The sequence below is a fragment of the Micropterus dolomieu genome, linkage group LG01 (genome assembly GCF_021292245.1).
Source record: "Micropterus dolomieu isolate WLL.071019.BEF.003 ecotype Adirondacks linkage group LG01, ASM2129224v1, whole genome shotgun sequence".
Lineage (NCBI taxonomy): Eukaryota > Metazoa > Chordata > Actinopteri > Centrarchiformes > Centrarchidae > Micropterus > Micropterus dolomieu.
The window spans coordinates 33,005,349-33,022,141 of record NC_060150.1 but is presented as its reverse complement, the minus strand read 5'-3'; the positions used below and the strand labels follow the sequence as shown (position 1 = coordinate 33,022,141).

Below are 16,793 nucleotides of genomic sequence, written 5' to 3'. Positions count from 1 at the left end.
GTCTGCAACTTTTGTGATACCTTAATAATTGTTTCAGTTTTTTAATCAACCAAAAAACACAAAATATTTACTGGTTCAGCTTCCTTACTGCGAGGACTTTGTGAGGCACCTTGGATTTCTTGTTTTGACGATTCTTTATTAATTAAACAATTAATGGATCAATACAAAATAACATAATAATTAATAGTAGCCCCAGACAGATCGAACATTCTTTAATGAACATTAAAAAAAGTTTAAAAAGTCCAATCCCAATTTTTTACACTAGGGAAATTCGCTCGTATTGATGATATACCGTAGCAATTTATCACGTCACTCTGCAATGGCTTAAAATCTGTCTATCGGGAACACCTCTATCCCGTACAGTATATCCTTATAATGCATTTGAATTGGGACCAATTCCTCTGGCAACACTGATGGTGGCATTTTTTTTAAAAAGCAGCATGTTATAAATCAGATTAATCTGCTACCAGAAAGCTACCCTGGTGGAAATGCCCCCGCGTGGTGCCCTTCACAGATCTGTACTGGCCAAATGGAATTCACACAGAGAGGCTCCTTCTGAGATAAAAGGAGCCAACTGGGGTCGAAAAACATGGCTGGAGTTTCTCCAGATTTGCAACACAAGGTTTGAGCTATCTGTGATGACACAGATAACCCAGCAGTGTAGTAGTGGTAGCACAGTGTGTTATATTGGAATAGTACTGATATCAATGCTGATTATGAGCACAAATATTCTCACTCACGTCAGAACGTAAATACATTTTCTGTGTATATACACACACACACACACACACACACGTGAAACGACAGTTCCAATAGTTTTCAGTGGCATAAACAAAGTGTCTGCAGACTGCAAAAAAATGTGACCATAGAAATCTAGTTATTGCCCATTTTTCATGAGAACTAATAACAATAAACATACAGTAAAAGCCACAAAAATCAGCTTGGGAATGGGTGGGGGCAGATGTACCAACAGCAATGCGCTGACTAAGGCAAAGGGAACATAATGGAGAGAATATCAAACCATGGAGATGCCCTCTGGGAACCATTGCCAAAATGGCTGTCTTTTGAAACTGACAACTAACTGTGTGGATATTTTTCTTGTATCATCTCACACATCTCAATTCACACTGCTGAAGAACCCCTCGGCTTTGTGTCATTAGACCAGACCACAAGTGAAGATATGAAAGCTCTCTGTTTGCTTTGAATAAAACAGTGTTCCACTGTCGCAGCAAGTCTCACTGCAGTCTTTCCCCTGCTCTGGTCATCGCTTTTTAGGCTTTCAAGCTGACTCGCTCCTCTGATCTTATTTAGACATCTAGATGATCAGAGCTCACCTAATTGGACAAGTCACACGGTTGTCCATTGCCCAGGGGAGTGAAAGTGAAAACTTAAATGCAGTACAGTATGTAGGTACTGTATATCGTGATCAAGATGGTGATGATGAAGAGTATTAAGTCTGTCAGGAGACTGATTTTTCCCCAGAATCTTCGTCTGTCCCATGACCTGCAGGACTCACTGATGGAAACTTGATTTGCAACAGGCTTGCAAGAACTCCCAGAGCAAGAATAGCAAAGGTTGAGAGGCACCTCCGACAACCTAAGCCAGTTTAGTAAATCACAATTTGCTTGGACAGGCAGTGTTTAGGATTAGGGATTATAGATTATAGATTTAGTTGGTACGATTATAGTCAGAGAAATAATCACGGTTTCAAGATTATCACGATTATTATGCATTAATTCATTTAACAACACTAGTAATAACTTAATGTAATTAAATATTAAAAGTCAACTTAACAATTATTACAAGTATTACAAGTATTATTATTAATATAAGATGAATATTAACTTTATTTATCCCAGGGGAAAGTGCTAAGGAGGGGAATAAACTGAACAGTTATTGTCATCAACTCTCATCCATACGTATAAGTTTTAGTGAAAAACATCTCTCATGCAGTGTTATTAATAACTGAAATCCAGGTAATTGGTATAGTCCATAAATGCCAGCTGTTTGCGCTGTGCTGGAAGCTGGATTTAGCGCAACAGTTGAACTGCTTTGACCATGGCATGTGGACAAGCTCGCCAAGCCATGCGGTGCGTGTTGCTCTACGCCGCAAGAAACTGCCATGGCGTTGTCCAAGCCGTTGAAAATAATGGGTTTCATAGCGCAGTGGTGCTGTCAGTGCGATGGATCTGAAAGGTTACATGCAGCTTTGTTTATTTACGTTGCGGTGAAAGCTTGACTCTCACCGCTACAGCATCTATTGTAAGTGACACGTTTATATTTAATTCCCTACCAACTTGCCACGTTATTTAACTCAGTTATTATGCATTACCTTTACTTGGGTGTGCAAAGCTGGGTGGTGATCCCGCAGGTGCTGCATCAAAATTGATGCAACTTAGGCCTAGTTATTCGCACCTTTAGCTTCAACCTTTTAATGGCAAGTTTTTGAACAGGTGATCCGTCACCTCTTAAATAACGCCCTGGTCAGTGTTGGTGCACCCAAAGTTCTCCCACACTGCCGACTTCAGTCGTTTCTTTGGTGGAAATAAAGCTTCACAGTTTGCTCCCTCTGCAATAGTTACGACAGTGTGCAGTAGTACCCTCCATGTCTCTCGTAAGCGTGACACTTTAAGCTGGTGCACCGCTCGTGTAACATTTTGTTTTCGTTTTGTGCAAGTTGCAACAGTTCCTTTCCCTGAAACAGAAACACTCGGTGTGGCGGAGCCCTTTACGATTAATTAACTGTGATGTTTTAAAACGTGGGTTAATAGTGAAATCCACTAATCGCTCCATCCCTGCCTAGGATAACCTGATACTACCATCCGTTAAAGGACATCTCATGAGCTCTGTTTTACATTAAGTGGAACTCAGGACTCATACGACTCAGAAGACAAAGGACGTACATATTCAGTGTCCTTAACCACATTTAAAAGAAGGTGAAGTTTTGAATTTAAATGCTGATCTGGATGCAGGATAAGGAACCCTGAACAAACAGGAACTGCTTCTTTGCCTGAATGAAGGTCATATTATACTTTTACAAAGTATGTATCACTATTTGGTGTAGTGACCTTAAGCTATATTTCAGGAGCATGCCTGATAATATGGGACACACTTTCATAATTGCTTCAATGAGAACAATATTTCAAAGTGTATTTTAAACTTATTTCTTTATCTTAACTGTTTTCTTAGGCTTAAATATAGGGATGGGGATCATGCATTTTATTGATATGGATACAATTATTGAGACCGCTTAACAATTTAGAGTCTTTATTGATACCTATATGAATACTTTTCTATTCTATTTCTATTCTCATACTCTTTCTATCTGACCACCTGTGTATGTGTGTGTGTGTGATGTGACAAAGATGATTTTAACTTTTACAGCCCAGCAGAGAAATGTAAACTATGTGGTTCAATACATTTGCCTGACCGGGCAAATGGCTTTTACAGTACTGATGGCAGAAAATGAGTCAGATGAGAGGAAAGGAGTGGAGAAAAGCAGAAAGAGCAAGTGACGAAGATAGAGCAAAACAAGAATGAAAGAGGGATCGAACAAGCGACAGTATGTGAGATAGTACATAACCAGAGACAAAGATCTCTAAAACACAGAAAGACCCCAGTTCTGAGAGTGAGTAATGGAGACGCAGTGTGATTTTGGACGAGTGACGAGCAGCAGGTGACAGGCATGACACACAAGCAAAAGTGACAGTGGTAAAGCAGAGCATCAAGAGAACATCTCTCCTCTGTCTTGCTGTCAGTGTGGGAGTCTGTGTGGGTGGGCACATGCACAGATTTTTTGGGGGTTTTTTGTGCATGCAGGTTTAAACATGGCTCGTGATTCAGGACCTGAGAGAACGTGTGAGTGTGCGTTGCCGCTTTTCATACCAAAACCACATTAACAGAAAGTATAACATGTTAATTAATTAAGATGCTAGGCCGCCGGAAAAAGGGAACAGAGAAAACAGCTGGTTAGCCCTCTGCTAGTACTTCATCTTTCTGTCATGGAGCAAAGGGAGCGGATGGAGACAGAGTAATTTAATTAGGAGCGGACCGCCATTATCGATGGATGACTGCAACGGCTGGAGACATCAAACAACTTTGCCAGATGAGTGAAAAGCAATGCATGAAAAGGGAGGGGCAAGTCAGAGCACAGTTGTACTGCCGCACTGTGACATCCAGTGTTTGAATAAGGAGGGATTACAGTGCAACTTTTTAAAACTTTGGAAAAACTTTGAAAAGTACGTATCGGGGTGAGAATGTGAGAGAAGGGGAAAAAATAGATAATGAGGTCTGTGAAGAAAGAAGAGGGGAAGGCTGAGAAAATGGAGTGTGGGATTGAGAATGTTACTGTAGAAAATAGAAAGTGCATGGAGGGAAAATGAGACGGAGCGGGAGGAACGGGAGACAAGGATGTGAGCGAAACCCAGAGGAAGAGGGATATGGGGAGAAAGAGAGAGAGAGAGAGAGAGAGAGAGAGAGAGAGAGAGAGAGAGAGGGGAGAAAAAAGAATGGAATATAAAGATCAGTGGCCACATGTTTGTGATTAGCGGCCTAATCTCATGCTTGGCCATGTCTGAGCTGCGCGGGAACATGGGCACACATGCATGGTCACATGCATACATACATACATACAGGGACACACACAATCAGTTCACCCATTCCTCTCACTTCCTTTACAAACAGAAGGTATTCATCGCTCTTCCAAATCACTTTTTCAGAATAACACAGTTTCCATGGTGGCAAAGATGTACCCACGTAGAAATTTGATTGGTGCTTTTTTGCAAAACTTGACATCCCTCTGTAAAATTAGAAGCCCCTTCACATCCCCTCCACTCTCTTTTGCCTTCGACCTCCTCACGCCTCTTCTATTTTAACCTATATCCACAGGGCAACTGTCTTCAGTTTGGCAGCGCTGTACAAATCCTTGTGTGAAGTAGCAGATCACACCTCATGTGGTTGCTATGTGACTATTGGAATCCTATTTGGAGCTCATCATTCTTTTGCTAAAAGTTACAGCAGTGAGTGTGTCAAACCTTTTCTGGCACATAGCCCAAGCAGTGAAAGAGTAGTCAAAGCGTCATGTGAATTTGAATGTGGCATATTTTTCATCTTAAAAAGGAGTATTCCATCATTTCTAGATGTCAATGTCAAATTAACAGTCACTGAAAGGCCACGAAAGCATGTGTATAACGTCCTCTGTGGCCCTGAAGGAGCTTTGCCAAGAAAATTAGAAGAAAATTGTAGACCGCATTTGTGGAATCCTGGTTTGGACTTGGACACCACATTTTGAACAGAAAGCCTGTATTCCAACTGGAGGCTTGGAGTTTGAAAGACTTGGGTGTTTACCAGGCACAGGCAGCTTGATGCATATTAGGGGCTAAAAGTAAGATATCTTGGCCTTTGGAGCGTAAATGTTGGCCATTCTTTTGTTAAGCTGTGTCGCAAGTCTCTCAGCTTAAGGTCTGTAATAAATTGACAGAGTACCCCTCTGGAACATGACCAAGCTCACAATTAATTATATACAAATTATATTATACTGTGTAACATTATATCAAATAACTGTCAGTGTTAAAAATGTTCTGTGACCTATTTTCAAACCAAATGTGGTTGAGAAACGAGTTTTTGATGTGAGGAAAAGAGCCATCCCTGCGTCCCATTAGCTGTCATCTCATCTCTCTCTGTTGCTGTTCCCTCCTCTGTCTGACACTCTCAAGGTCTCATACGGGAACCGGCAATATGGAGAGAGGGTGAAGGGGTTGGGAGAATGTATATTTGAGGGAGAGTAGAGAAACTGGACAGAAGATGAGAGAGGTAGGGAGAGAGTGGTGGAGAGGAATGACTGACAGGAAGTAGAGAGTAGGAGGGAAGAAACAGAGTGGACAGGCAGATGGACGGAGGTGAACGGGAAAAAAAGATGAAATGGAGGACAACAGAGGGAAAAGGCGGGAGATTGAGAAGGATGGTGAGAATGAGATATTAACAGATGGAGAGAGTAAGGGTAAAAGAGAGAATGAGTGGAAAGGAACACAAATACAATGTCAAAGTCTTTATCAATCTCTTCTGTCTTCAAAACCCAGAGGCAGTAACTGTCCCTGTTTGATTTATGCTAATAATAGAAATGGAAAACTCTCATAATGCAGTTAATGTAAAAATGGACTACAGCAACTTCACAGCCAAACTGAGCTGGTCTTAAATAAGATGCAGTGATGTAAATTCATAAACAACATGTTGCATAGAGTAACAGCTTGTGAGTGATTGTGTTTTCCAAATAAAGTCAAAAGGCATTAAGTGTCATGATGATGAGTCTGTTGGTAAAGAATGTGTTCAGGCTTCAGGAGCCAGACACCGAGCATTTGGCGCGCCCCCTCTCCCATGTAAACACATAAATAAAGCAACGTCCACAAGCTTATTCCTGTTTATGCATTTACACACACATGCATACAAATATACTGTCTTAAAACATACTCAGTTAATCATGTTCAGCACAGACATTCTCACATTTACACACACATGGATGGAGAACACAATGAGGGTGTGACAGCAGTCGCATCAACAAGCAGGGAGGGTACCTGGGGCCTGGTGACTGGCTGGCATCCAGCGGACAGTCACCTGCCGGAAAATCGTTATGGCATAATTTTAGCTCTCTCTCTCTTTCACACACACACACACGCGCGCTTTTGTTCCTCTATCCCCGTGGAGACATCTCATTGATAATACAGTCCCTAACCCCTTTCTCTAACCTTAACCACCACAACTACATACCTAACCCTACCCCTAACCTAACTGTAACCTGAACCCTGAAACCTTAAAAGTCTTGAAGGTCACCACCGGGAATTAATAACACAAACACACAAACACAGGGAGGTGCACCCAGAAATGGATATACATACAAACGCACGCACCCCGACACACACACGCCTGAAGCCCAAAACTCTAATAGTTGTCAGCATTCCCAGCAGAAGCTTAATATGAGTGGTGTGTCCCATTGATTTTGTGCCTCCCCTGTTCCGTAGCACTGGGAGATTGGAGTAGATTGGCTGCTCAGCACACATTCATGCCACCGACGCCACATTTGGCTGCCAAATGTGGCTGCTTAGAGGGACCCTTACTTGTAGTCTGACTGTAAGGCATTTGGATGTGATCCTGTGTTTTGTTAAGTTTATGTGTGCGTTGAGTGTGAGCTAGGGCTGGGTATCGTTTAAACTTTTACAATACCAGTACCAAAACCAGTACCTTTAAAGTGATACTGATAACAATAGAGTATTTCATTCAATACCTTGTGTAAAATGGCCTCTGTTGGAAGTCATAGTAGTTGACTGGTATTATTATTTTTATTATTGTTATGGACAAGCATTGTGATTATTTTCTTTCCTTTAATATTGTTTGAAATAACTGGAAAATTATATCAGATCGCTCCTCATCCTAATAAGGCCATGCACATGCGTAGTAGGTACCAGGCATAAGGAGTGACCACTGTGAGTTGTGGAAAAGTACCTTAAGTTAAGTTTTTCATATTCGTTTGTTGAAAGTCAACCACGGAGAATCATTTGTTAACCTTGGATAAATAGTAGAACTGAATTGAAAGATCTCTGCAAGTGCTTTTATCCTTTAGTAGTGAGTCGCGAACCTCAAAAAGATGGCAGTGAAAAGTACAAAACGAGTGGTGTCACTAAACCACACTAAAGATTCAAGCAAAGGAAAAGCCTGCACATCCAGCCGACCACACAGACTACATCTGGCTCCGTGAGTAAAATCAGCTGATGCGCTGCTGTGACACAAAAGCGTTGGATTGATATGATGGAACGCAGTGATTGATCGGTGACAAGTGATGTGAATTGGAAATAAAAATGTACAGAGTAGTGTTCATGGATATCAGAAGATGAAAGAAACGGAAAGCCAAGCTTGTGTTGCAACAGTGACGAATACGCCTGAGACAGCAGCCGATGCTGAGGCTTACAAGCGCCATGCAGGCACATTGGCAGGACAAAAAGAGGCGGTGTTTGGGTGCGAGTAAAACAATGCAAATACTAATTATTTTCCAATTTGGTTACAACAGGAGAGAATGCAGTTCTTGTTTGACTCGAGAAGTTTCAACACTACTCAGTACTGGGATATTTCAATACCTTAAAGCTATCAAGTACCAATACCCCAGCCCTAGTGTGAGAAAGGCACGAAAAACACATGGGTCAAATGCAAGCCTGAATGGCTATTCACTTGTTTTCTCATTTGGGGTGTTTTGTGTGTCTGCAAATGTTCTGCTGTCATTCTAAACATGTGCATGTGTAATTGTTATGGATGTTTGTTTAAATGTGTATACATGTGTATGTTTATATGTGATTGTGTGCTCAATATTTTTGCACTGATGTTTTGTATTCTGTGTTAGAAACTATAACAGATACAGAAAGAAAAGTTGATTTCATGACAATCCTAATCCTCGCGGCAAAGTTTTCTTAGGAAGTAACCTCATCGTCCCTTCCTGCAGAACTTGTCTGCCTTTCTTTTTCCCCTCTAATTTTATATTCCACCCTTGTCATATTGCTGTGTGCTAACGAGGTGATGACCTCATCATCCAAACATAGTGTCGTTCTCTAGAGGACACCAAGATATAGAGGATGAGATGGAACTTTATTTCCCTTTCCCTTGCTACTTTGACAGTTGTCTCAGCATGAAACCATTTCGGGACATTTAACAATAAGTCAGCATGTGATAGAGTTTGTCAGTTTGTTGTTTATCACAGTGGTGGTCCTGACTGTCATGTAATATGCTTGGAATTACTGAAATTTGGAGATGTGTGCGAAATAGGCCTCTCTAGGGCCCCTAATTACATTTCAAAACTGACAGGTAGCGAAAGAGGGAGAGAGCTGAGCAGTTCCCATTTTGGCAGTAGGATTTTAACAGTACAATGTCTATGGATATATTCAAGCTAATGGGTGTAACCATTGTATTTTCAGATTTTGGAGGTCAGTAATGAATCTTTTCTCAGAAGTGAGCAAATCAGCCTTGGGGTCTGAAAATATTACAAATTTTAAGGCTAAACCGAAACAGTTTCTGGAATTAGTGATACTATCTTCACATCGGCAGATTGATCCGTCTTATTCCAAAGTGCAAACAATTTTGGAAATAATTAACTTCAATAATTTGATCTTTATTCCATTCATAGAAGGAAAATAAGATGCTAGACTGAATGCCATATTTAAACCTCATGGGCGTATATTTAACACTGAATTTAATGTATGTGCTACTGTACTTTTGTTTTGGTCTTTTTTATATTTCTGTACACCAACATTCCCCAAGGACCTGGATTTATATGCTTTAACTGTTACATGTTCCCCAAGGACTACCATCCTTGAGGAGATTGAATAAAAGAAAGCATGTGGGGAAAAAATGCACAAGCTGTATATTTACACTAAACCATTATCGCTGTGATGGACAGCTTGGTGTATATTTTTTTCCTTCTTCTCTTCCCTCTTTTTTCTCTTATCGGTGGGTGTCATTGTTAAAGGAGGAGTAGTCCTGTCCTCGGCAATAATTCTGTTGGTATGATTAAACACCAGATTACCTTGCCTTTATTGGCTCGCGCCGAGCTCTGTTGCCTCAGCTGTAGTGCGACTATATTAGATGGAAAAGTATGAATTATTAATTGTATAAACATAGATTGGTGTAATTGTCTGGCCATATCTCTCTCTGCTGTGGACTGATGTGGAAATGAGCTCCAGTCTGAGTCCGTGAGATAATGACTGGAGCTGAGGGAGGGAGAGAAATATAGAGTTAGCGGGACTAGAGAGAGAGAGAAGAAAGAGGAGGAGGAGGGTGAGAGCAGCTGTGCCACACTATAGAGCGTGTCACTCTATGATGGCTTGGACATTTACCTCCGAGTGTGTTATCTGTAAAATCATTCATAAAGATGTATGTACATGTACCTGAATTCTATTTTTACTTTGTCCTCTGTCTACATTATGCGCTCACATACGTCCCTCTATGTACAGCAATCATGTACAAGTGAGTTATTGTATGTGTCTACCTCCTCTCCTGTTGAGCTTGGCATATCCAGGGGCATATCCATTGGAGAAGACAGTTGAGCTGGTGAAGGCCGTGTGGGGCAGAGAGGAGGCTAGAGCCTCATCACACTTCTCTGTGGAGAGTGAAGTCGGAAAGAAGGAAGAGGGGAAGGAAAGAGAATGGTGAACATTAGTACATTTTACATTCATAAGAGAATATGCATCAATGCTGAACATACATTTTTTGTCCATGAAGTAGCTGAAGTAGTTCTCAGCAATTCCAAATCACAACATTGTTAATGAAATGTTAAATAAATAATTTCAAGCATAAGATCTCCTTAACTCAATTCAAGTGCTCTCGGCTGAAAAAGTCTTGTATTTCGCATGGTTTTAGTGCACTGCCTAAGAGAGACTTCCTCACAAGAGAGGAAACATGGCCATAGCTGGAGGTTGAAGGAAGCTGTTTGTGGGTCAAGAACTAAGTCAGGTTAGTCAGACTTGAGCCACAGGGGCATTTGAAACATTGTTGAGTTCACTGGCAAAAGCAGTGCACTGTAAAATATCTGCTGTAACAAGCAACCTGACCTTGACCGGATGCAGATGCGCACTTGATTTAGAAAAGAGCAAAAGAAGAAACAAGATAAGTGAAATAAGTTAAACCCTGACTTGCTCAAGCCCCATCAGATCAGATTCAACAATCAAGGCTCTGATCTGTTTCACTCCGGCCTTTGTAATGCAGACAGCACACAAACAAATCAATTATCGGCTGTGCCAAAATGTTCTACGGTTAAACAAACAAAACTGAAATGATTGTCTTTAGACCAAAAGAAGAATGATTAAAAGTCAGTGCTCAGCTTTGGTCACTTACCAAGCCAGAAATCTTTGTGTAGTCATGGATGGAATTTTAACATCCACATTAAAACAAATACCAAATCAGCCTACGACCACCTTCAAAATATAAACATATCAATTACTATCCCTTTAAGATTGCTTTTTAAGCAGCATGTAACCTTTTATGTAATCATACAGACTTGAGTCCAAATACATTTCCACCTAGCTTCCATCTAGCTGGATGAACTGTGGGCCCAATGACTTGGAGGAGCCATATTTAAAATAGTCAGAAAGACGAGCGCTGTAACACCACTCAGTCCAAGCTGACCTCAAAGTCAACAAGCACTCGCAAAAAAGGAATTCAAGAGAGCCGCTACAGCGGTAGTTTGAGGCACAAAGGCAGCAAAAGTCACCGCGGACAAATACACAAATATATTTAATTTATATTTCTGACATTCCCACATACACATGAAGTCGCTTTTCTTCCTCTCTCTCAATTCACCCCTTTCCTTCACTCATACGCACAAACACAAACACACTCACCTCTTCCAGTACATTAGGTTTCACGCAGAGAGAAATTGTGAATGGTCTGTCAGGCCAGGTAGAGGCAGTCAATAGCTCTCTGTCATGCCGTGTGTGTGTTTGAGTGTGTATGACGGACAGTCAGGTTAAGAAAAAGAGCATTGTGTGTGCTTCTGTGCACATGTGTTACCTTCTTCAGCTGTTGGCTTGTTAGACACATTACTTTGTCACAGGTGGGCTCAGAGAAAAAAACAATATAATCAAAACCTGATAATGTGTGCGTGTTCCTATATGGAAGGGGTTTACAGCCTCCCTCCTAGCATGTAAGTGAAATCCATGTTGTACGTCATTGCCTGGTTTGACAGGAGATACACACACAAACACACACACTGACACACTTCTCCTTTATGAACACACACAAAAAGTAATGAGGTCTCTGGCACTTTGACCGTGCACTGGTGTAGTAGTAAAATCCGCAATCAAGCATTAGGTAACTGGTTCCCCACCACAGAAATGAGGAGTGATACACACTAGAGGGCAATGCCCAAAGAAATCAGGTTGGGTATAATGTTATCAGAAATTATACTTGCACCCATTTTGGACTGTGCCATAGAGTATGGGGGCATATAAGGAGTTATAAACACACCTTTGCAACTGCTCCTTGAAGTGAGGGACATCTGCTTCCTATGGGAGAAGGCAGTCTGGCTCTTTTGCCATTATAAAACTGTTTTTATACCATGCAAGGGAGTAAAAGACTTCAATCAGCTGATGTCATTGGATGTGACTCACACAGTTAAATGTTCCTGCTTATCTCCTTTTTCAACAGTTGCATAGGTGCACTTCTCATGCAGCAGCATCTGGTCATGAAATTAGGTCATGCTCAAGTATTCTTGCACCTTAATTAATGAAAATAAGACCCTCTTTCTCCGCCCCACACAGAAATATACATTGAGAGTCTTTCACACACATGTGCATCTATACATTAATCCTCCTCCACTGATCCACAGAGACACTTTAATTTAAACAGATGCAGTCACATACAGGCTGCCTCTTATTCATTCAAGCGGTTGCACACGCAATGCCTTTCCTGCAGTTTCAGTCTCCATAGGTTTCTCGGCAATGACTTCTTCCAGCTGCACATGATTATGCTTTGTCGGTCACACGCAGAGACATAGAAGGGCATAGAATAAGGGGTGTGAAGGAAGGAATGGGAGAGGGGAGTTAATGGAGAGTGGATTTTTAAGGAATGGAGTTGTGGAGAAAACTACAGTGCACTTTTTCCTCTGAGGCCTTTAAACTCTCTGATGGGGGGGACACATGAAAGTATTTTAGTCATCGGATTATAAAAATTATACTTGTAATAAATTGTGTAATGCTCCCTTACAAGATATACATTTAGAAAATAAAATAATAATAATAATAATAATAATAATAATAATAATAATACAGCACATCACTGACTCGCTGGATAATATTTGAAAAAATGCTAGGATGAAAATGTGTCTTGCCTATGAAATCAGAAACCCGAATATACCCAGAGCAATTGTCAAATAAACCTCGTGAAACTATAGATTTAACAGTCTCTATTTGTGTTAACGCCAACCACTCCTGAGGAAATGTTACTATATTTTATTGCCTTTGTTTACAAAGTGCCTGATTAAAGTTATATATATTTTGCCCTCATGCAGCCTGCATTGATTTTGCCACTGCGGTACATGTGCATTAAGTAGTCTGCAAAGAATCCGTTGAAACAGCTGATCTAAAAAAAATCTGCAGACATGTTTGACAGTTTCACGAGGAGGTCAGTTATGCTGCCAACACCTCATCCTCCTTGCACTTTTGTCTGTGCTGCTTATTTTTTTCTACATGCTGCTGTTTCTGGCTATGCTGATTCCACAATCTCCCCCTGTCTTACTGTCTCTTAATAATAAAACATATTAATGTAGAAAGGATTACTTATAAAATGTAATGTGTTTCTGCAGTGTCATGCTTAGCTGACTGTCCTTCCCCATACTATGTTAGCAAGTGAAGAAGCCCTGGGCTGTCTAACTAGAATCGTTATAAGACGTTGTGTCTCAGTTTATTGTTGTTGTTCAGACTAGATAACGAACACCCTCATCTGTGACCTTGTTTCTTGGGTATAACTGAAGTTGAAAAGATTGTTTGTTTTGTGGGGTCTGTTTCCTGGTACCAGTGTTGAAAATAAATATATTGATTTTAAGACAACAGAGACTAATTAGAGTGGTTTTTTATCCACCAAAATAAAGATTGACCTGAAAGTACAATTTTTATTCATCACATATGACGGCATCCCATCCCAGGTGGATTTTCAGTCTGTTAAGATTTATTTAGTTTCGACTTAATTCAAATGCTATGTTCACAATATCTTTCATTTTCATATCATTGTAGCTTTTGATGTACAATAGCCCATTATAATTAATCTGCACACATTACTCAAAATTAAACTGAATTGCTTCAAAGCCTCGGCAACCATGACTGTAACCAGGTTATTCTTTTATGAATGGGAGAAGCAGAAATCTGTGTTTAGTTATTAAAGTTACTTCCTTTAAGTGTATAGTTGTAAACAAGACTAAGTTATAAAATAAGATATAAATTTGTATTGTTTAGTTTTGTGTGACGTACTAAAAGTTAACACAATATCTAATGAATTAAAGGTCAGAGCATAATATTACCTGTACACTCTTCGTTTTTAATCTTTACTAATAGGAACAGGAAGGTTGGTCTAGTTATCATGACGGGAGGACTACAAAGTTGTAGTGAAGGACAAACTTGGGAACAAAAGCCTTAGACTTAAGGCCTATGGTTCATGTTTCATTGAAAACAGTTTTCTACAATTTCATTTGTGCACTGCAATGTTAATAGGGGAAGACTACCTTTCACTGGATATATCTGATTTGGTCATTCATAACATATACAGTATGTAAACCTCCAGAACATGATCAGTATCAGGACACCCTGGTACCGTACTACTAAATGTTTGGTCTTTTATTGCTGAGTAGGGAATTTGGGTTAGGCTACAGCATTGAAATGACTTGCAATAAATCTGAGAATGTCTGTTTTTTTAATTTTTAAGCATCTTAAAGGAACAATAGTGATACACCTTAGTGATTTATTGCTTTGAGGTGATTAAAAAGCAGTACAGGGTTTCCCACACAGGTATACTGTATGCGTGTGAGAAAGGGCAGCCTCTGTTTTTCTCTTGTTACTAATTAATCTCTGAAAGAGATCTAAGATCCATAAATAACCATAAATAATTCATTGATACAGCACAATGCCACCTGCTGAAGCACACAAACTCTTCTAATATAAAAAGAAAATAGATTACCAAAGCATATAACTTAAATTTAAAGAAGACAAAGATGGCGCATGGTTACATGTGCAAAACACCAAAAATAGTGCATGCTTGCTCAAAGTCACATGTGGCCTGCACCTGGTTTGTGATAAAAAGGTAGAACACAGTCATGAATACACTCAAGTGTGAGATCGTAGCTGCTGATATTTGCCCATGTCTCAAGTGCATAATAGGGTTTGTGTGTTGAGGTACTTTAGGGCAAGCAAATGACTACAATATCCAAGTGCAAATGTCAGCCTATTCCTCGGAGAGTGAGAGACAGATAGTTTTACGCATGATGGTATGATAAGAGAGGAGAAACAGCCAGGACTGTGAGGAAGGCTGGGAGAGAGAGAGAGAGATACGATGAAAAAGAAATAGAAGAGAGAAAGAAGACAGGAAGTGAGAGCAAAGTAAAATGGCTTCCTACCAAAGCCTTCTTAGTGACATTTCCAGCTAGGTAAATAACTAGGATCTGGAAAAATAGCAAGCACCAGATGTGTCAGCCGGCTGCCACCATTTGGGACCAGAGCCATGGAGCAAGCTCGTTCAAAGGGCTGCACCTCTGGTGCTAAAGGGACTAGGATACAAATAGAGCATAATGCATTCAGGGTGAAATTCATGACATCCTAAAGATCAGTTGGCATAAAAATCACAAAACGCACCCATGAAACAACAATTTGTCATCCGGAATGTGGCATAATAACACTGAAAAGGACAGGCCCAAACTCCCTAAATAAACTGTCCGTTGCCCATTCAGGGAAATATCTCAGTACTTAGTACACGCTTAACACAATGCATATTACATTTAGATGGACTTCTTCAGCAAGTCTGCTCAAGTCTCACCTTTTGCTATGTGCTTAAAACAACAGAGTCTGTGAGTCAGTCAGCCGATGAAGAACATTCAGTGTTCTTGGCCAGACTGCTGAGCAGACCTTAAAAAAAGAAACACACTACACAGAACTCTGCTATCTTTATTTAATGACTGTGAAACCATTGTGGAGTGTTGGTGTGGTGCTGTCAAGTCTGTCCTCACAACAACACTGAATGCTGAAGTTTGGGGACTTGGGGGCCTTTTCAGGACTCAAGTCATGAACACAGTGGAAGCTGTCAAAAGTGCCAACAGCTGCATGGAGATGTCTGCCTCTCCAAACTCTGGTGTGGCTGGGAGCAGCCTGGGCCTCTGCTTTCTGTCTTCCATGTTTGCCCACATTCACGTTTCAACTTGACAAAGTCCATCTGGAGCAGACTGAGAGGTGGTCTTTAACTAAATTGTGTTTGCTGTCATAGAAGCCTCCTGCAATGACCTGATTTCTTCTATAACATTTATAAGCTCAATATAGTCCTTATCAGCTGTTGATCTCAGTCTAAGAGAGGTTTTCTTCTGCAGGAGGAAATGCTGGAATAAACAGCTGTAGTTACCTCTGCTGGCAGACAGCAGTATGTGTTCGGTATGTACTCGGTCTTGATTACTATTGGAAAAATAGGAAAAGTAAAACAAAAACTGGATCAAATTATTACTGCTGTTGTTAGAGAAAACCTTTTGACAGTCACACAGGATACCTACTGTATGAACAGCCTGCACTAAATCACCATCACTGTCTTGTTCAGCTGCCTTGTAAATACATCAGTATAATCTAGCCTGGTCAAATAATATGCACAGTTTTCAAATCTGGCAAATTAAAGGAATTCTGATTCAAAAATTGCTTTTCAAAACTATCTGAAGTTGCGCCTCTTTTTCGTAGGGTCACAAAGAAAGAGTTTAAAAAACGGTCAAACGGCCATTCGCTAATTAGCAAGCAGATACGTGCACATGTTGTCCTGTACACCTGGAACTGCATGACAGCAGCTCCCCAGTGGGCTTCACAAAGAGGTATAGGACACAAATTAACAGATGTTCCGCAGCACAGAAAAGGCCTCAGTAATTGGCATTACAGATGGTTGTTCCTACAGTACCGTTTGCCTGTGTCTTGAGTCTAAAATAAAAATTGGCAAGTAAGTATGACTCATTGTATAACACGTGATAGCCATGGACAGTTCAGCAGGTTGAATCCTGTACATTTTTATTAATAAAGAAATAAAATAAAAAT

The 16,793-nt window shown here is 40.4% G+C and overlaps 1 protein-coding gene across 2 annotated transcripts in view; it reads right to left on the bottom strand.

Moving 5' to 3' along the window:
- Nucleotides 1-16,793, bottom strand: part of cntnap2a (contactin associated protein 2a) — a 434,170-nt gene that overhangs the window by 199,875 nt on the left and 217,502 nt on the right. For both annotated transcript variants that reach the window (XR_006827635.1, XM_046065574.1), the window contains exon 3: nt 10,022-10,132. Coding sequence is in view for 1 of the 2 variants with exons in the window: in XM_046065574.1 (XP_045921530.1) it covers nt 10,022-10,132 (111 nt within the window). In the remaining variant the exon portion in view is untranslated. The remainder of the gene's footprint in view (nt 1-10,021; nt 10,133-16,793) is intronic.